At 53.2% G+C, this 20,286-nt stretch overlaps 4 protein-coding genes across 8 annotated transcripts; 1 reads left to right on the forward strand and 3 right to left on the reverse strand.

Annotated features, from left to right (window-relative positions):
- Window positions 1-74: 74 nt before the first annotated feature.
- GABARAP (GABA type A receptor-associated protein) lies at window positions 75-3,722 on the reverse strand. Its single transcript, XM_023653422.2, has 4 exons — window positions 1,924-3,722; window positions 1,283-1,361; window positions 1,033-1,151; window positions 75-575 (listed from the first exon to the last, which is right to left on the reverse strand). Exons 1-4 carry the CDS (start codon window positions 2,011-2,013, stop codon window positions 510-512), a joined length of 354 nt encoding a protein of 117 aa, XP_023509190.1. The 5' UTR covers window positions 2,014-3,722; the 3' UTR covers window positions 75-509.
- On the reverse strand, window positions 3,243-10,024 carry CTDNEP1 (CTD nuclear envelope phosphatase 1). Its single transcript, XM_001504765.7, has 8 exons — window positions 9,026-10,024; window positions 6,065-6,131; window positions 5,846-5,964; window positions 5,574-5,645; window positions 5,043-5,159; window positions 4,703-4,814; window positions 4,197-4,281; window positions 3,243-3,894 (listed from the first exon to the last, which is right to left on the reverse strand). Exons 1-8 carry the CDS (start codon window positions 9,125-9,127, stop codon window positions 3,834-3,836), a joined length of 735 nt encoding a protein of 244 aa, XP_001504815.5. The 5' UTR covers window positions 9,128-10,024; the 3' UTR covers window positions 3,243-3,833.
- On the forward strand, window positions 8,610-16,226 carry ELP5 (elongator acetyltransferase complex subunit 5). 2 transcript variants are annotated; one of them, XM_070227937.1, is made up of 10 exons: window positions 8,610-8,725; window positions 8,909-9,049; window positions 10,262-10,432; window positions 10,593-10,653; window positions 10,738-10,818; window positions 12,521-12,741; window positions 13,886-14,067; window positions 14,610-14,705; window positions 14,851-14,951; window positions 15,881-16,226. In XM_070227937.1, exons 3-10 carry the CDS (start codon window positions 10,297-10,299, stop codon window positions 15,993-15,995), a joined length of 993 nt encoding a protein of 330 aa, XP_070084038.1. In that variant the 5' UTR covers window positions 8,610-8,725; window positions 8,909-9,049; window positions 10,262-10,296; the 3' UTR covers window positions 15,996-16,226. The 2 variants fall into 2 exon arrangements, with proteins under 2 accessions (XP_070084038.1, XP_005597795.1); XM_005597738.4 differs by lacking the exons at window positions 8,610-8,725; window positions 8,909-9,049 and adding an exon at window positions 9,865-10,151.
- Window positions 16,227-16,505: 279 nt separating this feature from the next.
- On the reverse strand, window positions 16,506-19,400 carry CLDN7 (claudin 7). 4 transcript variants are annotated; one of them, XM_023653421.2, is made up of 5 exons: window positions 19,070-19,400; window positions 18,283-18,546; window positions 17,188-17,352; window positions 16,985-17,069; window positions 16,506-16,888 (listed from the first exon to the last, which is right to left on the reverse strand). In XM_023653421.2, the coding sequence occupies exons 2-5, from the start codon at window positions 18,503-18,505 to the stop codon at window positions 16,726-16,728; spliced, it is 636 nt and encodes a 211-aa protein (XP_023509189.1). In that variant the 5' UTR covers window positions 18,506-18,546; window positions 19,070-19,400; the 3' UTR covers window positions 16,506-16,725. The 4 variants fall into 4 exon arrangements, with proteins under 4 accessions (XP_023509189.1, XP_023509186.1, XP_023509188.1 ...); XM_023653418.2 differs by having other exon boundaries at window positions 18,809-19,073; XM_023653420.2 differs by lacking the exon at window positions 19,070-19,400 and adding an exon at window positions 18,872-18,989.
- Window positions 19,401-20,286: the final 886 nt, after the last annotated feature.

The following is a 20,286-nucleotide window of genomic DNA, read 5'->3' on the forward strand; positions in this document are numbered from 1 at the left end:
CCCTCCAATCTCTTTCCCCACCACTGAGAACTAAAAAACAAAAGGGGAGGGGAGCAACACAAAGCAAAATCCAGTTCAGCTTGGTGGTTTCCTCTTTATTGATGTGCCTCCTACCTTCCCCCCACAATTCAGTCCCTTCCATCTACCCACAAAAAAGAAGGTAGTGAAAGGAAGGGATTGTTGGGGTTCTGAGCCCCTTGGGCAGTTAGAAAGGGAACAGAAACCAAAACAATCACTGGATGTGATAGAGATTGACAATCAAGAAGTTTAAAGCAGAGTGGAAAAGGTGGTAGAGAAAGGGGAAGAAAGGAGAAAGGAGAGGTACTAGAGGCCATCTCCCCCATCAACCCTCCTGCTAAGACGGGCTGGAGGAGAGCCTCAAACATTAGGAAGTGCAGGTCCTGAGGAAGGGAGGTGGTGTTTGAGCCTGGAGGAGGAAAAGTAGTTCAAGGAAGGGAGGCCACCTCTCTCTTTGTAGAATGGGACCCCCCAGCTCAGGGGCAGCAGCTTCACAGACCGTAGACACTTTCATCACTGTAGGCAATGTATAGAAAGAAGTCTTCTTCATGGTGTTCCTGGGGTAAAAGCAGAAAATTATGGTGCTCAGGCAGCTCAGCTTTACTTGAACCACCCACCGCCCAGACACATTCTTCAAAACCACTCTTTTTGAAGACTCCAAAAACCAGTGCCTTGACTCTTTCCCTCACTCCAGACCCTAGGGGCGACCAGTATTATCTCTAGCAGGAGTCCTGGGCAAAAAGATCTCAACCTGTTCTCTGCCGCCTTGGAATGAGAAAGGGACTGGGAAGAGTCCAGATCAGAACAGGTGCTCCAGCTCACTATTCTCTCCCTTCTCTCCCACTGCCCTGTCCGAACCCACACCCAGGACTATCTGGAAGTTTTAAGGCCAAAGATAAAATTGAGAGCTAATAAGCAAAACAGCTAATCCAAAAATTGCTGACCTAAAACTTTCTTCCCCTCAAGATCTTCCAACTCCTCTCCAAAGCCTCCACTACTTCCCAACCACCATACCTGGTATAGCTGACCCATCGTGGCACTGGTGGGTGGAATGACATTGTTAACAAAGAAGAACAAGGCATCCTCAGCTCGGAGATGAATTCGCTTCCGGATCAAGAAGTAGAACTGACCAACTGACAAAGATACAAAGTTACAGAGATCACAAATGCCCTCAAAGAACAGCTGCTATATATGGAGCTTCCTCCCACAGAGACTGCGCTCCCACCCACAGGAAGCAAACCTGAGTATTGGGTCAGGTTCCCACCTGTGAGATCAGAAGGCACCAGGTATTTCTTTTTGTCCAGGTCCCCTATCCGAGCTTTGGGAGCCTTTTCTACTATCACCTGATAAAGAGAAGAGACAAATTAGGAAACACGAGGTATACAGCCCCACAGCTCCACCCGTCAAGAACTCAAGCAACAACATTCCCAACACCCTAACCTACCCTAGACTCATTTCTCTTTGTCTGTGAACACGCGGTGCAGCCCTGAGTAGAGAGCCTCACCTCACTGACTGGAACTCACCTAAACATCCAGGATCCCTGAAGAGGGCGTCATAATAAACAACTATCTTAATCAGATGAGGATGACGAGTCTGGGCCCACTAGAGCTTCAATCTCAAAGACCCAGCTAACTAGGGGCAATGACCATGTGAAGCTCAGCCTGTCAAACTCCCTAAAGCCTCCCACAAGGTTGGTCTCTCCACCTACATCCCCTCGCCCCCAGCTCTACTGCTACCCTACTCCTTTCACCTGTAGTCCCAGAGACAGCAGTTTCGGGCTCGTTCCCAACCCAGAAACAGCCGTCAGCCTGATGCCCGCGCTGCTCGTCGCGGACCCAAGCCCAGGCTGTGGCTGTGGCGTCAGCGCCAGCGCCCCGCGCCCTCGGCCCTGGCTACTGTCCTCACCGGGACCCGGTCTGGATATTTCTTTCGGATCTTCTCGCCCTCAGAGCGGCGCTTCTCGAACGGATGCTCCTCTTTATACACGAACTTCATCCTCCCGGGAACCGGGCTGAACCGGGCTGGGCTGAGGGAACCCGGGGGGGCCGGGACAGGGGGCGGCGGCGACAGCGGCAGCGACGCGCGGGCGGATTCCGCGGAGCGATCCCGGGACTTGCGCCACTTCCCTATTCACCAACCCCGCCCCCGACCATCAGGTGCCGCCCTGCCTGCTATGTTACGCCACCAGCGCAGCGGCCCTAACGGCGATAGCGTAGCACCACCTATTGACCGCCCCCCTCACGCCATCAGCGTAATCGCTTTGGAATCAACTTGCGGGCTACGCAGGCGACGTAGCAAAGGTGGTCGGTTTTTGCTGTCGTCGAAAGTAACTGAAAACCCATCTCCCGACCTTCCCCCCACGAAGTCGGGGAGGAAACAGGCTAAGAGGTGGTAATCATAATCTGAGGCCAGGTTCTCCAAAAGTTCTTTTCGGAAAAAAAGAGCAGAGATAATTACAAGGATAGCTATTCACGAAACGTGTTGGTACGCTGAAGGCGGCCGTTGACACCAAAACAAAGTAGTACCCAAGTAGAGGAGATGGTCTCCGGAAATTAAGGAGGACAGAAACGGAATATATGTTAGGAGAGACGCACAGAACGCTTAGGGCCCAAGAACGAGCGGACCAATAGGGACCGGAGAGGAGGTCCAAAATGTAGGGACTACGTCAGCGCGGAAGAACACTTCAGTATTTGTAACAAATCATGTGATCTCAGAGAAGGGCGGAGCGTCACGTGGCGGGTGCGAGGAAGAAGAGCCGGCTTCGGCAGGAGGGCGCTGGTGGGTGGAGCCGGCGGGACAGGAGCAGGGAGAGCGGAGGGACTGGGCGCTCGCCGCCTGGGGGCAGTGCCCACTTGGCTGGCCCACGTCAGTCCCCCAGGCGAAGCCCGGCCTCGCTCCAGCTACATGCCATTTCTGGCGACCAGGTTTCTCCTCTTTTCACGCCTCTGTGTCCTACTGCTCTAAAGCTCAAGTTCCCTCAGGACACACAGCTGTCCCTTCACTCCCCGCCAGGCCACCCATCCTGTCTGTCACTAAGACCTTTCCCGCCAAAGCACCGATATTGATGTTAACTCTTCCATCCCCGCAAAGCCAGCACCACCTTTCCTCCTACCCCTCTTGGGCCCAACAGCAATCTCTTTCCCCTCTGCCTACGGGACAGGGTGGATGTGAACAAAGACTCCTCCCCTCGTTTCCCAAAACCCCAGAGAAGGACCTAGGGCAGCTTTGGTTTCAAAGTTATAATGCATGGTTTAAAAGAGAGGAAAGAAAAAAAGAGAAAGCTGGTTACAGATCTGAGGGAATCTAGGAAGAAGGGAAAATAGAGGGAAAGTAAGGGGGGAACAAGTTTGGGGAAAATTCAGTGGCCCAAAATCCCAGTTTCCCACCCACAACCCAGCCCTTGGAGTGAAGAATTAGATCACTTTTGTACAAGAGTTTTTAAAAAATCAAATCACAACAAAGCTGGCTTGGCTTCTCTTTGAGCCTCCTGGATTACCGAATGTCTGTCTCTCATTCTGGCCAGTCCTGTCTCTCCACCACAGACACTGTTTCGGCTCTCCTAGGCCTCCGCTTATGTTCCCAGTCTGGGGTTTCCAGGGAGTGCGAACACGAAGTTAGAGTGAGGCTGCTTCAGAGTCTGGCCCATGTGTCCATCCAAACTCCATAGGGAGTGCAGGGCTCCCAGGGCAGAGAGGGGTGGGAGGGGCAGACCTTGCCCAGGCAGTCCTCACCATTGGACAGGGCATGAGACGGCATCCCGAGGGCTCACCCTCCCTTTCCCCCCCACCCCAACTCAGGTGGAGGGGGAGCAGCTGTCACCAGAGCCTATGTTGGTGAAGGTTTCGGCTCAGCACAGAACGAACATCAGCGGTGAACCTGGGATGACAATAACTTGCATTGGTAGAGTCCTTATAGTTGACATCCTCACAACACTAGTGTAAGGCAGCCTCATTGGAGACGTGGGGCAGAAAGCATCATTTTCACATGAGACTGAGGTTCAGTTTGCCCAAAATTCAGTGGCTAAAAGTGATAAGCTTTAGTGTAAGAAGACCTGGGTTCAAATGCTAAGTTTTTAAGGGAAGAGAGATAAGTAAGTAAAACAGGACAAACTTTTATTCCCTCTTGGGATCTCCCACCTCCTCCTTTCTTCCGAAATCTAAATGTCTAGCTTCCCTTACCTGAGGGCATCCAGCATCGGAAGCAGGTTGAGAAGGGCGGTGTCACTGGGGTCACTGAACCAGGATTTGATGGGGATGGCATTGTCTAGGTTGGGTGAAAATACACATGAGAAGAAACAAAGGATTCAAGACAGACAGGGTATTTTTTATTTTATTTGGGGATAGGGATCATTACTTTAAAATACATACCTCATCACACCCCCACCCCCCACCCAAACTCAATAACCTAAGTAAACTTTCCTGATTTAACCTCCAAAATCACCATATCTTATACTAGTGTGAGGCTTCTAGCAAAACTTATTGCCATTGTGTCTCACTGGAAGCAAGTTTGTTGTAAGAAAACTGATGTAGGAAATGGACATCAGGGGGGTGGGAAGAGTCTTATTTAACAGAGAAATAACTTACATCCTGACCTACAGTAAACCAGGGAATCCCAGCTCTATGCATTCAAATACCTCCTCAGAATCATTTTCTGGTCCTGCCAGACTCACCACCTTCCCCCATACCTGGATGGCTCCTGTAAGCCCCTGGAGAGTTATCTAGGATCACAATGCTGGAGAGGTCACTGTGGACCACAGAGAGGTCCTTGATGTAGCTGCCCAATTCCAAAGTGCAGTGCTGGAAGGCAGGGTGAGCTGGGCATCAGAAAGAGACTTGCCCTTTCTGATTGCTCCCCCAATCCCAACAACGCCCGTGGGCAGCCAACTCCCACAAAAGGGATCATACAGTACACCTCCCCCTCACCCCCAGAAGGTCTCATTCCAGGGCAATTGCCTCAAACTTGGATCCCACCCTGGTGGCCTGCCTCCCAAGCCTTACTCTTAGACCAGGATTCGAGCCCCTTACCTGTCTGTAGTATCTCCTCTTGAGAATGCTTCTGCTATTGTCCAGTTTATCTGCCACAGCAGAGCCATAAATCTCCATGCTTGCTGTGAACACCACCAGCTCATACCACTGGCTCACCTGAAATGGATCACAGGAGAGGTGTCAGAAGAGGTGATCATTCATTTAGACATACAGTTTCCTTTCACTAGGACTCCAGTCTAGTCCTTTAGGCCTCTCAGCAACATCAAATGTCTCTGGGGACATAAAATTCTGAACGCCCCCAAACTCAGAATCTTAGGTACCATACACCCTTAAGATTCAGAGATGCGAGAACAAAAAGGCAGGAAGCTTGTGGAAGAAAAGAATTACATCAACACAACAAATGAACCCAAACTATTAAAAGCCGTTCTCTAATCATCCCACAACCTCCCCTCTCCAAAACTGCCTTTACTCATTTCTCCTCACCCCTTTCTTCCTCCAAATCCTCTAAATTCCCAGAGTCCTAAAACCATTCCTTCATCACAGAGCTCCCTTTAGCTTCCGCAAACTCACCACTTCTAAGAAGAAATCCACATGGGGCCTCTTATGTACAAAAAACCGGACTGGATGTTTGTCTATTACCACCTGTAGAGGAACAGGGACGGGCTGGAACAAGTCCTGAGCACCACAACACAGGCACCTCCCCCAAAAGACACTCCCCCCCCCCCCCTTTAGGCTCATGCTAGTGCCGGGGGATGGGGACAGGGACAAGACTCTCTGGGACTGGAAAAGGGAGTCCAGGTCTGAGCAGAATAATCATTCCATCACTTCCCATACCCACACACCTTGAGGATGAAGTCAGGAGGCGTTCCAGGCCGGACTGTGGGCCTCAGGACCCCATCATGATGGGAGTGAATAAGTGTCTCATCCAGATCCAGCACAAGGATCTTCCTCTTCACCTGGCCTGAACCACAACGGGAAAGGATAATACCAACCAACCTCTAGCCCACACTTTGAACTCTATTACCCTACCTTAAAGCAGTCTTCCCAGCCAGCATACTCACCTAGCCGATTCCGGGACACAGGAGATAAGGGAAGGATATCATATCGAACAGTTTGGTACTGAATTACCTAAGAGTAACAAGAGAGGATTAGAACTCTTGACAAGGAAATCTTCCCCAGTAACAATAATAGGTAGCACGTATTGAACGTTTACCATATGCCCGGCACCATGTAAGTGATTTAAGATTATTTCATTTAATCCTCAAAATAACCCCAACACTAATAATAATAATAATACTTGTTTTAAGAATAAAGAGGGGCCGGCCCCGTGGCCGAGTGGTTAAGTTCGTGCGCTCTGCTTCGGGGGCCCAGGGTTTTGCCGGTTCAGATCCTGGGTGCAGACATGGCACCACTCATCCAGCCATGCTGAGGCGGCATCCCACATGCCACAGCTAGAAGAACCCACAACTAAAAATATACCACTGTGTACTGGGGGGCTTTGGGGAGAAAAAGGAAAAATAAAATCTTTAAAAACAAAAAAAGAATGAAGAAACCAAGACTTGGAGAGATTAAATACCTTGCCTAAGGCCTCAGAGCTAGGAATTACCTTATTTAGTTGTTTGTTCCCCCCCCCCCCTTAGAATAAAAATTCCATGAGAACATGGATTTTGTCTCCATCATGGCTGTATTCTTAGAACACTGTAGCAGAGATGGTCAGTTAACATTAGAATTGATGGAGGATGGTGGAGCCAGGATTGGACCCATGCAGTACGACCCAAGAACTTCCCTCTTAACCATAGTATTAATTATCCTGCTACCCTGAACAAAGAAGTGTATGGCCCTCCCCACTTCCACCCCAAGGATCCTTTGTGCCAACTCCCATCACTTCCCCTTGGGAACTGAGAGCCTGAGATTCCTTAGTGGACAAGGAGTAGGAGTCAGGAGGGGAGGTCCTTGGCTCCCTAAGAGGAATAGAGGATGAGGGAATCCAGAGGTTGTCAAGTCAGCTAAGTTCCTTTGGCTGGGGGCCACCAGGCCTATTTTAACCAGCCACCTGTCCATTTCTGTCTCTACTAGCCAAGTCACAAGTTGCAGAGAACCTCAGCCCTCTGAACAGCCTCCTTATCCTGGAACCCAGGGCAAGGCAGAGAACACTGGAAAGCCCCGCCCACCAGGCAGATTGATAGGGTATCAAGAAGGCCAGATTGAAGGGCTGAGTGAGAGGTAAGAAAGGGACAAGGATGTCACCACCTCAGCCTTCCAGTTTCTCCAAGCCTTCTCTAGAGGCTCCTATTTCTAACACTCGGACCTCCCCCATGCAAAAGATGACAATTCATTCCTCTGCTCATCTAAGGCACAGACAAAGGCTCTTCAGTCCATCCCTAGACCCCAAGCCTCACCTAAACCAGACTCCTTGCAAACCAAACGGCCCTCTCCCCCGAATCCCAAGGCATCTGCCCTTCTTTTCTCCCTGGGCCATGATGAGAGCTGCAACAGCTCGGGTGTCCTGCCCTGCTATCTCGGGTTGCACATGCTGGGCATGTAGGGAATGCTCCAAGCAACTGCCAGAAAGGGGGTGGGAGGAGAAACCAGATTGGAAGGGAAGGGAAGACAAAAGGCTGTGGGGTCTAGTGCTGCCCAGAGGAGAGCAATTTTGCAAGTAACTAGCCTCTGGATGGACTGGAGCACTAGTCCCTGCACCCAGAATAGAAAACATGTTAGGGGGAGAAGAGGGGATGCTCGGAGCAAGACCAGGCAGAGAGGGTGGCAGCTAACATGTAAAGAAAACCCCAGGAGCTAACCGCACACACATCTCAGCACCTCTGACCCCCAATTCTTCTTGGCTCCTAACTCCTGTCTTAGGGAAATAGCCCTGCCCACAATAATGACCACCCAGAATAATCCTCACCCTAAATCAGGAAGTGGAAGGAGCAGACTGGTAAAGGAGAGACTGAATCCAAGTCCAAGCCCATTCCTCCAAATCAACAAGTCAACCACCACTACCACCCAGGGCTTTCTGGAAATTCCATGACCTAGGCAGCCCCGACCTGGTTTTATTCTTTCAAGTTTTACTGAGGTATGTCAAAGACTACAGACCACAGAACCTCTGCACCCCAACTCACTGAATTCTCCCCAAACTCCTTTGGAGTATTCTCCCCAGTGGGGATGAGAACATAAAAGCACATTTGTTAAATGATGTTAGCCTAAGGAGCTTTGACCTTGGAGAAAAGCTATGAGGGAGGGAACCCGCAGATATTTGGGTACAACCACACAGTCTCCACTCCCCATAGTATCCTTCACAATGCTAGGGTCTCCTGGAGAAACAAGCGTGCCCTCAGATCCAAGCCCTACAATGACAAGCACCGTCTTCTCATGGGGACATCCAAACTTTAATGTGCTCCCTTCCACAACTAAAGCAGCCCATATCATAAATGCATCTTTTTTAGTCCGGGGTCTCAATAAATCCAGATACTAACACTATGAAATAAGTTTTCAGGGATTTTTTGGAGTAGTTCCCTTAATGCCAACCGCAGGGGTTTCTTCTTCACAGAGCTTTTCCCAAGTTCCCATCCTTGTTTGCCACATATGCCCTCCCACCCGCCCCCACCCTTGACACATAAGCCGGTCTCTCCCTTGTTATAAGACCAAACACACACGGAGGTTCCGAATACCAGGAGGGTCTTTCATAAACCCACATCAACAGATTTGCTGCCATCAAACAGGTGTTCCCCGCCTCTCGGTTTCTTTAGCAACAACTCTAGCTTTCTTACAGAGCGCCCCACCCACCACCTTAGCCCCCAAGAGTTGCCAAATCCTGTCCCCGGCTAGCCACCCCCATCTCGGTTCTACTACAAGGGTCTTTTTCCACCCCATGTCCAGCTAACCGTGTCCTAATTCTCTAATAGGAGAAGCTGCCGGCAGGACTCCGTTCCTAGGCCCAAACAGAGGCCCGACACTTTCCGAAAACCCGTGAGCACCGCTCGCAGAGGTCCCCACCACCACAAGCGCCCACTCAGGCTCACCGTGCGGATCTGCCTCCGCAAAAGGTAAATGAAGAAGCTCCAGAGCTTGGCGGCGAAGGCCACGAACGTGCGCAGCCCCAGCAGACACTGCGTCCGCATCATCCCGATGACCCCGGCACCGCCGGCCCCGGGGCCCCCGCGGCCCAGCTCCGCCAGCCCCCCGGGGGCAGCCCCCCGCCGCCGGGAGGGGGAATGGGGGCCCCGAGTGGCAAGAGAGGCTGCAGAGAGGGGCACGGAGCGGGCAGCTCAGAAAGCCACCCCGGGCGAGGGGAAAGCCCAGCAGAACCGGGAGCTGGGGGACAGGCGTGGGCAGCCCGCGGGAGCCCACATGGGCGGGGAGTGGCACCGACGGCTTCGCGGAGGCTGCGGGCCGAGACAGGTCGGGCTAGGATGGGGTCCTCCGAGACCAAGCGAGAAGGGGATGGAGAATTGGGGGAGGGGGTAGTGGGGGAGGGGGCTAGGGAGAAGGGAGGGAGGGAGAAGGAAGGGGGAGGGGAAGGGGGAAGCGGAGGGTGGCCCGCTGCGCAGGCGCGCTGGGGGGCTGCCCGCGGGAAAGGGGCGGGCGGGGGCAGCGGCGCGCGAAGGGCCTCGGAGGCGATGAACAGGCCGGCTGAGCGAAACAGCGGGGAAGGAGGGGGAGGGGGAGCCGAAGGACGCGGACGGCTGGACAGGAGCGGCCTCCCCCTCCCCGAGGTCGGGGGTGCCTTAGCCGCTGGGGAGCGGGGCTGCAGCCTCTACAGCTGGATTTCCCACTCTGACAGACGCCATTTTACCGCCCAAAGAGCTCCCTCCTCCTTTCTTCCCCCCTCCTCTTCCCCTCTGACACTACTTCCGGTGGTGACGTGTATTCGCTTCACCCAGACTAATGTTCCCCTTGCTCGGCCTATGGGGGCGGGGACAAGGAAAGTGGACTGTACCCCCAACAAGGCCGCAGTACCGCGCACGCGCGGAAGGTGGCAGTGGGGCGGGGCCAGGGGCGACGCAGACCCCGCCTTGAACGGCATGGGCGAGGCGGGGTGACATCACTTGCCACCCCGCCCAAGGCTCGGACCCGTCGGACGGGCTCGAGCGGCTTCCTCCCCCTCCCGCCGACAACTGCCCCAACGGCTCTTCCCGCCTAGTCGGGGTAAAAATGCAGAGAGGGGCGTCGTCCCTACGTGTGTGCGCCAGGGCTCAGGAGGGGCCCCTCCGCTTGAACACCCCTGGGATATTGCACATAATCACCTCTCATTCCAGACTCCGGCAGGTCTTAGCGGTGGGAGGAATCATGGATGCCCCGCCCCTTTCACCTGGAGGGGGCGGAGCAGCTGTCCGTGACGCCATCAGAGAGCGTCCGAAGAGGGGCCGAGCGCGAGTTGGAGATGTTGGAGTCGCTGTTGGCTCTTGGCGGCCTGGTTTTGCTGCGGGGTGAGAGCCACGGGCACAGGGGCTTCGGAGCCGGGCTGAGGGAGCGCAAGTGGAGAGGAAGGGCCATGGGTCACAGGCCAGGGGTGGAGGTCGCGACAGGTTCGTGAAGGCGGAAACATCAGTGTTCTCACGCTGTTCATCCCTCGCTCGCTCTCCCCAGACTCCGTGGAGTGGGAGGGGCGCAGTCTCTTGAAGGCGCTTATCAAGAAGTCTGCAGCCTGGTGAGTATCCTGCAGCGTCTCCTTGTCCTCCCCGGGAAGGGAGCCTGGGCTCCGCTCTGACACTCCCCCTCATCTCTGCCTCAGTGGAGAGCAAGTCCACATCCTGGGCTGTGAAGTGAGCGAGGAAGAGTTTCGTGAAGGTTTTGACTCACATGTCAACAGCCGGTAAGTACGAACTGGAAGAGATTTAATTAGATGGGGGACCTCTGTTGCTAAACAACTTCCCTTACAGCAATAGGCACAGAACCTCGTATGTATTAGCAACTACTTAAATATTCGTAGAATGAATGGATATGGATCTTTCAGGAGGCGAGAATTAGTAAGAGGAATGATGAGTGGTATCTGGAGAATCCGAAGCGGAGACCTTAGAAGTTGAGAGAAAAAGAGAGAGTAATAAAAGGCCGACAGTACAGGTTAGCACGAGAGGCTGAACTGAAGGGTAAGAATAAACATCTTCTGCCTTTTGAGTTATTCAAAATCTAGCGATGCTTAATCCAGACGTGAATTCCAAACTTGCATCAACACCAGCTGTAAGCTACTGAGAGACTTGTCCTATGGGCAGAGGGAACAGCTTATGCAAAATTAGGGAGGTGTGGAAGGCATACTTGTTCATGGGAGGTGGAAAAGCTCTCTGAGGTCAAACAGATAAAGAGGTACCTGATAGTAAAAGGTCTTACAGAACATGAAAAAGAGTTTAGATGTTATCCTAAAGGCAGGGGAGACACATCTTCAATTTGGGGAGGAGAGTGATAACATCATACCTGTTAGATTAGTCCAGGGTGGACCACGTGTGGAGAATGTGTTGGAAGGGGCAGCCTGGAGATAGGAAGACTAAGTGGGAAGGCTATTGCAGTAATCCAGGTTCACTCAGATGTATATGTACTGAGCACTAGTATATGTACGAACCAGGTGCTGTGCTGGGTACTGGAGATACAGCGGTGAATGAGGCAGACATGGCCCCTGCCCTAATGAATTTTAGAGAATAATGAAAGGAGATGACAGAGGGCTGCCTTAAGGCAGTGGCAGTAGAGATGAAAAGTTTAGGACAAACGTAAAAGGACTTTATCAGGTAGAATTTCCAGGACTTACAGACTGATGTGGTGTAGAGGAAAACATCCAGATCAGGAGGTCCCTGAACCCATCTAAGTTGCCTGGTTAAGAGAGATTACTTCCCAGTCTGGGTAGCTCAGTGGATAATAATAATAGTTTACATCTGTCTGTTGAGCCCTCATTTTGTGTCAGCCATTGTGATAGAGGTGGTGGTGTGTGTTCAGATGGCATTCACAAGAGAAGCAGAACATAGTTGTGTGGGAACAAGTTCTGCCACCATGAAGCTTTTCCAGGACTCCTAGCCCATGCCAGACTCCTTGTCCTGAAGTGGTATTTTACTTGTAGTTACTACCGCATGACTTAGTTCTTGACTTTCTCTAAGCTATTCTACAGGCAGGAACCATGTCTCATGTCCTCTCCTTTCTCTTTATCCATCCAAAGAATGATACACTTTCGGCACCACTCAGGAAATATTTGATAGTGATGATAGCTAACATTTGTCAAGTATTTAGTATCAAGTACTGTGCTAAATGTCAAGAAGTTGATATCCCTATTTTACAAATGAAGAAACTGAGTCTTAGATTAAGTGCTTTATGAGTTAGGTGACCTTGGGCAAGTAGCAAAGCCAAGCTTGGAGCTCAGTTGTCTGACACCAAACTCCGTGCTCTCAATCACTATATTCTACTTCTCAGTTATTACCTTTCACTAAAATTTAGAATATTAAATCAAGAAAACGGAGCCACATAGATCAGAGGATGAAGTTCAAGATTAGGGGGAGGGGGCAGTATTATGTTGTCTCCTGTTTTTCCTTATGCAGGCTGGTTTACCATGACCTCTTCAGAGACCCTCTCAACTGGTCAAAGACTGGGGAAGCCCTTCCTGAGGGGCCCCTGGGAGCCTTGAGAGCCATGTGCAGGAGGACAAATCCTGGTCCTGTCACCATTGCTCTGGATTCACTCAGCTGGCTGCTGCTTCACCTTCCCTGCACCACACTCTGCCAGACCCTGCATGCTCTGAGCCATCAGGACTCCTGCCCTGGTGAGACCCCTCCTTTGTTACTCCCCTCATACAGCTTCCCCTGCTGAGGCAAGTGCCCCTTTCCACCCTAAGAAAAGACATATCAGGGATCTCCAATTGGACCTTCTTTCATCTCTTCAACCTTTATTCTAGTTCTTGACTTCTCCATAATGCCATCCACCACTTTTTTTTCTTTTCCAAGTTCTTCCTTACTCATCCATTTTATTCATTCATTCAACAAACATTAAATATATACAATATGTCGGGTACAATTCTAGATAACGGAAAAATAAAGACTAACCATAGTCAGGTCCTTGCCTTCCACGAGCTCAAAGTCCCATTAAGGATACAGAAAGTAAAGAAGCAGTTACAAGATAGTCTGATAAGGGCTGTCATGATAAAGGAACATGCATAGAGTACCTTAAGGAAGGAACTGTCTTGAAGAGCAAGGGGTTAGTCAGGCAGATTTGGCCAGGCCAGGGGCACTGGGACTAGCCCTGAAGTACACTGTAGGTTCTAGAACGGGCTTTGGAGTCAGACACTCAGCTTTATATTAAGGTGCGTGATCTCTCAGTGTTTTAGTTTCCTCTGTAAAAGGGGGGGAGTTTGTAGTATTAGGATTAACCACTTGGAATTGCTGTTTTTGTAGGTCAGATATGGTCTTTTTTGTAGGTCACATGTCAAATGTCAGCAATTTCATATGATTCAACCTAAAAATTCTGACTTTTGTAAGGATTGAAACATTAAAGTGTTTAGTGCAGTGCCTGACGCTCTGTAAATGCTCCCGAAAAGGGAGGGAATCAAAGGCACTGACTGGGATCTTGGCAAGTTCCCATAACTGCAAGTAGTTCAGTGTGTAAGAATTGAGGCTGGAAAGTAAGCAGAGACCAGGTGATGAAAGCATTTATTCCATCCTGAAGGCCATGAGGGGGTCCTGAGGACTGAAATCAGAGTGGTGCCTTGATCAGATTTACATTGGAACCAGAAAGTGTGTTAAAGGTGAGAGCTGACAGAGGCTCAAAGCAGGGCAATGAAACTAGTGAGGTAAGTCACGATTGTGGCAGAGCTGTGATGGAATGTGGGCCTCTCCTTATTTTTTCCCTCTTCACTTTGATCCCAGTCCTCCTGCTGTCTTTTGTGCCCTACATTTCCTGTCCTTCTCTAGGTAACAGCACCCCAGTGGAGCCGGTGCATGTGCTGGGCTTGCTACATGAAGAGCTTCATGGCCCAGGCCCCGTGGGAGCATTGAGCAGCCTTGCTCAGGCTGAGGTGACCCTGAGTGGTGCAATGGGTCAGGCCTCTGCCCACATCCTCTATCGGAGGCCCCGACAGCGCCCGACCCATCAGGTCAGGAGAAGCATGAGATGACTGGAGGTTGGGGTCAGACAGAGGGTAGTCTTAATGGGAAAAGCAATAAAAAAAGGTGTGATTGAGCACTTCCCTGTGCTTTCATTGTTTCATCTTTTCCCTCATTTAATCTTCACAGCTACCCTGTGAGATAGATTGTTTTATTATCCTCATTTTACATCTGGGAAATGAAGTCCAGGAAGGTTTAAATTTAAGTCACTTACCCAAGGTTACAGAGAGTAAGTGGTAGAGCTGGGATTTGAACTCAGGATTACCTGACTCAGATCTTGTGAGTTTAACCAATGAAAGATACTGCCTTCCGGGAAATGGAAAAAGAGGAAAGACTGAGAGTAGTTACTGCAGGGAGAAGGAACAAGTCTATATGGAGAGGTTTGAAGGAGGGGTGAGATGTGGAGAACAGGAGCTGAAAGCAGCCAGTTGCATAGGTGACTGGGGGCTGAGGGTCAGTCCCGAGTTGTTCTCTCTGGTTTGTTCAGTAAGATGGAAAAAATCTTTTTGATACTCTTCTTTCTTCTCCCCAGACTCAATGGTTCTCCATCCTGCCTGACTTCAGCCTGGATCTCCGAAGGGGGCCCCCCCTAGAGTTGCAGCGCCACCCAGATCCTCACACCCCCCCGGTATCTAAAAGTGCCAGGGCCAGAACAAGGGAATGGAGTTTGGGGTCTGGCAAAAGGAGAGAGGAGAATAAAAACTGGAGAGGTTATGGGTGGGATCAGGGATGCCAGTGATGGGGCAGAGTGGCAGCATCCTTTGTACCCACAGGTGGACCCCACGACTCAACTGACATTTAATCTTCACCTATCCAAGGAAGAGAAAGAAGCCAAAGACAGCCTGACCCTGCCCTTCCAGTTCAGCTCTGAAAAGTAAGGTTGGGGCCTAGGTGCTCAGATCCCTGAGTAGAGCTGAGCATCCAGGCCTGAGAGGTGGGGCGACATCAGGTTATTGATTAATCTCTCTGACTTTATAGGGGCTGAAGTCCACTCCAGAGACAAGTCTGGGGAGTGGTTCTCTACCCACCCATATCCCATCAGTGGCAAAGGGCTTTTATGTCTCTTCTCTCCATTAGAGCCTTGGGTCCCAGCTCCACAGTTGTCCAGAGTAATCTGGGCCTCGGCTGAGCCAAACCAGACCCTGGGGAAGTGGCCCTGTCTCCAGGCAGTGGTGCTAGGACAGGAAACTGGATGGGTATGGCAAAAGCAGGTTAATAGGGCTTAGCAGATGCCTGTTGTTCTGTGCCCAGTGTGTGGGTGGGTGAAGCAAGACTACAGCAGGATCCTTGCCCTCAAGCTGCTAAAAACTTAGGGTATTATTAGGAGAGCGGTATAAGAGTATCTATCACAGTACTGAATGGTGCTTCAGTCCTAACTAAACAAGGAGGTCAGAGAAAGGGGCTTGGACCAAGAAAACATAGAGGCCAAAGAGGGAGTCATAGGTGCCGGCCCAGTGGCACAGTGGTTAAGTTCGCACATTCTGCTTCGGTGGCCCAGGGTTTGCCAGTTCAGATCCCGAGTGCAGACATGGCACCACTTGGCAAGCCATGGTGTGGCAGGCGTCCCACATATAAAGTAGAGGAAGATGGGCACAGATGTTAGCTCAGGGCCAGTCTTCCTCAGCAAAAAAAAAAAAAAAAGGCCTGGCAACAGATGTTAGTTCAGGGCTAATCTTACTCAACAAAACAAATAAATAAATAAAAATAAAAAGAGGGAGTTATAGTCACCAGGAAGAGGATATCCAGATATGACCTCTATTACCTACCCTTACCCTCACCAACTCTCCCCTTCTCTCTCCTCAGACAGCAGGCTCTACTGCGCCCTGGGCCAAGCCAGGCTACCAGCCGCATCTTCTATGAGCCAGATGCTTATGATGACCTGGACCAAGAAGACCCAGATGATGACCTAGATGTTTGACTGGACTCTAATTGGAAGGGGAGGAGGAAGACCTCCGGCTCATAACCATCCTTCCATTGGTCTTACCCTGTCCCTGCCCCACCTTTGTCAGCGTGTCTATGAAAGCCTTGCCCCGTGAGCCAGGGAGCAGCATCCAAGTAGACCAAAAGTGAGATGGGGGTGTAGGGGAAGGTGAGAGAATAGGAACTCCCCCCCAAAGCCTAATAAAATATTTTTTTATTAAAAAAGAAACTTTGGTAGCTATTTAAGCAAGAATTGGGAATGGAAGGGACTGGAGGATGGGAAGGGATGAGGGGAGCCAAGCACCTGAGTCTTCTATAGTCAAAAGTCAAAGTATTATATTAGGGCTTGAATATCAATGAAATTTGGGGGCAGAGATGACCTTGCACACTATTGGTGCTCAATAAGTGTCTTTAACTGAATTAAGTGTACTTTAGTTTCCAGGCTCCCTGCAAGGATCTGGACTGGAAGAAAGCAAAGGCCCTGAAGGGGGAAATAAAAGAAGCCTACTTTCCAAAACATACTGTTTATTACTGTACAAAAAGCACACCCTCCCCTCTTTTTGGCTCCCCCATCCAACCCCCCAGGGAACTGTACATGGTGTGCAGGGCTGGAGTGACCAGAGGCTTCTGCTCCGCACCCTGTCCAAGGGCTGAGTTGTCTACCCCAGGTCCTTTCAGGTGTCTGGGCACACCCATAGGCTGCCAGGCTGGGGCGAGGGGGTCCTAGATCACACGTACTCCTTGGCAGAGTTGGGCTTAGGGTAGGAGCGGGGTGCACGGTACCCAGCTTTGCTCTCACTTCCAGGACAGGAGCAAGAGAGCAGGGCACCTCCCAGGAGGACCAGAGCGGACCCTGCCCAGCCAATGAAGATGGCAGGACCAAACTCATACCTGTAGAGAGAGGAGAGTGGGGTCAGAAACCCTGGCCTGCCTCTCCTGACCCCAGAACTCCAGACCTGTCCTCTTCGTCAGGGCTCTCATACTTACTTAGTATTCATGGGGACCAAGGGGTTATAAAAGTCTGTGACGATCTGGTGGCCATACCAGGAGCAAGCTATCAAGGCAGCAAGACCTGGAGAGAAAATGAGGATTCACATATTCTGGCCCTCAAACCAGCACCTTGCCCACCCTGGCTCCTACAAGATGCAAGAGAGGAGAGCTCTTAGACTCGCCTTGGACCTGTGGCTCACCTGCCACGATGAAAATGATGCCTCCGGCCATGGCTATACGGGCCTTCTTCACTTTGTCGTCTCCCCCGCAGTTTGTACACTTCATGCCCATCGTGGCCACGAACATGGCCAGGAAGCCCAGCACCAAGGATACCACCATTAGGGCTCGGGTGGCTTGCATGGACGCTGCGGGGAAGCATGAGGGATGAAGGATGCCGTCGTTGCTGGAAATGCAGGCGGCACTCCAACGGCTCCAGCCTTCGAGCCGCCCACCAAACACAATAACTAGGCCCACTAAGTAGCCCGGCGCTGGATCCCGCCGCCGGCCTGCCCCCTCCCGCCCCGCGCGCCCCCACCACCCCGCACACAGATCTGCAACCAAATCCTGTGCCAGAGCTGGGTGGATCCTGCCCCCTCTCGACTCTGCAGCCTTCCTGCTCCGGCACGCCCTCTCTGCTCTAGGACCCGCCCGGGGCGCCAGGGTTTCGATGAAACTGCCCCAGGCAGGGGGAAGGGTGAAAGGGAACAGCAACAAGAAGCGGAGGCGCCCGCCGAAGCCCCCGCGCGGGCCGCAGGTTCCGGCCCGCGTCCCACCTCTGACCCCACTATCGGAGCCAGCGGGTTTGTGGCTTCGGCTAATCGGCCGATAAGATTAGAGGCCGCAGGCGGCGGCCCAAGTCTTACAGAGCGCACGGCTCCTCGGCCCTCGGCCCGACCCGGCGGCCTCCGCCCCGCGAGGCCTTTTGTCGGAGAGAAAAGGGCGGGAGATGGCGAGGCCCCTGCCTGCCCAGGGCGGTGGGGGAGGGGAGACCCCGGCCTAGGACTGGGCTACCCGCGGAGGGGCTTGGGCCGCCGGACACCAAGCCGAGGAGGAGGCCCGGCTGGGGGCGGAAGAGGGACGCAGCCTGCCGGCCTGCAGGCCCACATGCAGCCGCCGGAACCCCGGCCCGCTCCGGCCCAGCCCCACGGCCCCGGCCCGACCGCTTCCGCTTCCTCCTCCCCCGCCTGCTCCCCGGCAACCCAGGGCGTCGGGCCGTGGGGCCTTGGGCCCTGCCCCGCACCCCACCCCGCGACCTCGGCCCTGGGCGCGTCCGCCCCGTCGGTCCGCGGCCTTACCCGGCAGGGAGAGCACCGAGTCGTACATTTTGCAGCTCATCAGGCCCGTGCTCTGCGTGACGCAGTCCATCCACAGCCCCTTGTACATGGCCTGGGCCGTAATGATGTTGTCGCCCGCGTACGAGCTCATCTGCCACTGCGGGATGGCGGTGGCGGCCACCAGGCCCACCCAGCCCAGCACAGCCATGGCAAAGCCCAGCAGCTGCAGGCCCGAATTGGCCATTTCCGCCCTCGGAAAAGACTCGGGGCGCCGGGCGGGCGACCCTGCAGTAAAACAAACAAACCTTGAGGAGCAACCCCACAAAAGACAACTTGAGGTGGAGTTTTAAGTCACCCAAAGAGTCAAAAAAGTTTCTGGTCGAGTGACTGCAAGTCTTCTTGACACCCGAAGTAAACACAAACCGACCCCGCCGGCGGGGCGAGGGTCTCACAGCAGAGGGAACAGGCTACGCCCGGAGGACTGGTGGCCGACAGAAGCGATCCGCGAAGGCCAGGCGGTTCCCTCCCGCGCTCTCGGCGACCCTACCTAAACAAAAGGTGGAGGGGCTGTATGGGCGCGGTCCCGGGTGCTGGAAGTCCCCCAAAGTACCCTGGCTGCGCCCGAGGCTGCGGTGCGAGGGAGAGGCTGGTCAGCGGTCAGCAGGCAGGTGCGGGCGGACAGGTGCGGCGCGCCTGAGTATATGTAGGGCGTCGGGGGCGCGTCCCCGCGGGCACCGGGAGCGCGAGAGGGGGGGCGGTACTGGAGGGGCGGCCGAGGGTGACCTGACGTCACCGAAGGGACACTCACCTGAGCCGGAAGTCCTGGCCCCCACCCCTCCTTGCCCAGGTGAAGAGGAAGAAACCTGAGCACCAGGGTCACGCCCCTTCACTTGCCGGGCTTTGACCGCAGGTGGGGAGGTGGCGGAGGCTTCTCAGGAGTCCCCAGCTCGGAGTCAGCCGCTCTGGACTCGACTTCCCTCGGGCACCAAGATGCCCCTTCCCCTTTCCCCAACAGGTGCGCCCGGGACGCAGCAGAGCCAGAACGGGAGGGGGGGCGGGGGGCGGGAGGGGCGGAGGGGACGCCTCCGGCCAGCCTTGGCTCCGCCTTTCACCCCGCTAGGACTCTTGGTTTCTACTCTAGGCGCTCTTTGCCCCGCCCTACTTTCGCCCCCACCCTCTGCTCTCCTGCTGCTTCAGTCTCCTGTCCTAGCCGATCCCACCTTCAGGAGCCCTGGCTCCAATCCCTCACAACTCCCCACTTCAGTAGCCCTTTTGGAGTCTCCACTCCCAGAGCCACTGTCCCAGCACCCACCCGCCCCGGGCCCCTCTCCGTCGCCTTCCTGCCTCGCCCTCCAACAGACACCGGCTTCCAGACATGGGGCCCCAACACCCCAAATCTTCTTGACCCCCCATTCCGATCCCTGACATGATTTAACGCCTGGGCCCTTCACACCCCATCTCCCGGCGGTCACTATCCCCTCCCGCATCAAGGGTCCTTGTAGCAGAAGGAAAAAAACGCTGAGGCCAGAAGCCAGCAGAGGGTGGGGAGCAGGGTAAGGGCTAGGTCAGAGTCTTGGCCACACCCATCATTCCCCTCCCTTGGAGCCTTTCCAAACCTGCCGTCCACCTTTCCGTCTTCCCCCCTCCCCCTAGCCGTACACACATTTCTTGTTCCTTCATTCTGAGCCTGGACCTGCCTACTTGTGTGAGCTCTCCCTTCCTCTCCCGGTTCTGTCTACTCTAACGTCTGGCTCTAATGTGACCTGAGACACCCACCTCACCCTAAGGTTTCTTCTCTCCCTCTCCCCGAGCTATTGCCTATCTTTCCTCCAGACAGCTCTTCCAAGCATCTCCCATTTACTCATTCCTCCCTCATCTTTAATCACCTCCCCTTTCCTGGCTTTCCCGCTTCCAATTTCACTCCCCTCTTTTAGTCTACCTTGGCTCCCTATCTCCAGCTCCTTGGGAGGACGAGTATCGCCAAGTAGTCTTTCTCTGCATCTTCCTACGTGCACATCGCTGGCC

Source organism: Equus caballus, chromosome 11 (assembly GCF_041296265.1).
Source record: "Equus caballus isolate H_3958 breed thoroughbred chromosome 11, TB-T2T, whole genome shotgun sequence".
In the NCBI taxonomy this organism is placed as follows: domain Eukaryota; kingdom Metazoa; phylum Chordata; class Mammalia; order Perissodactyla; family Equidae; genus Equus; species Equus caballus.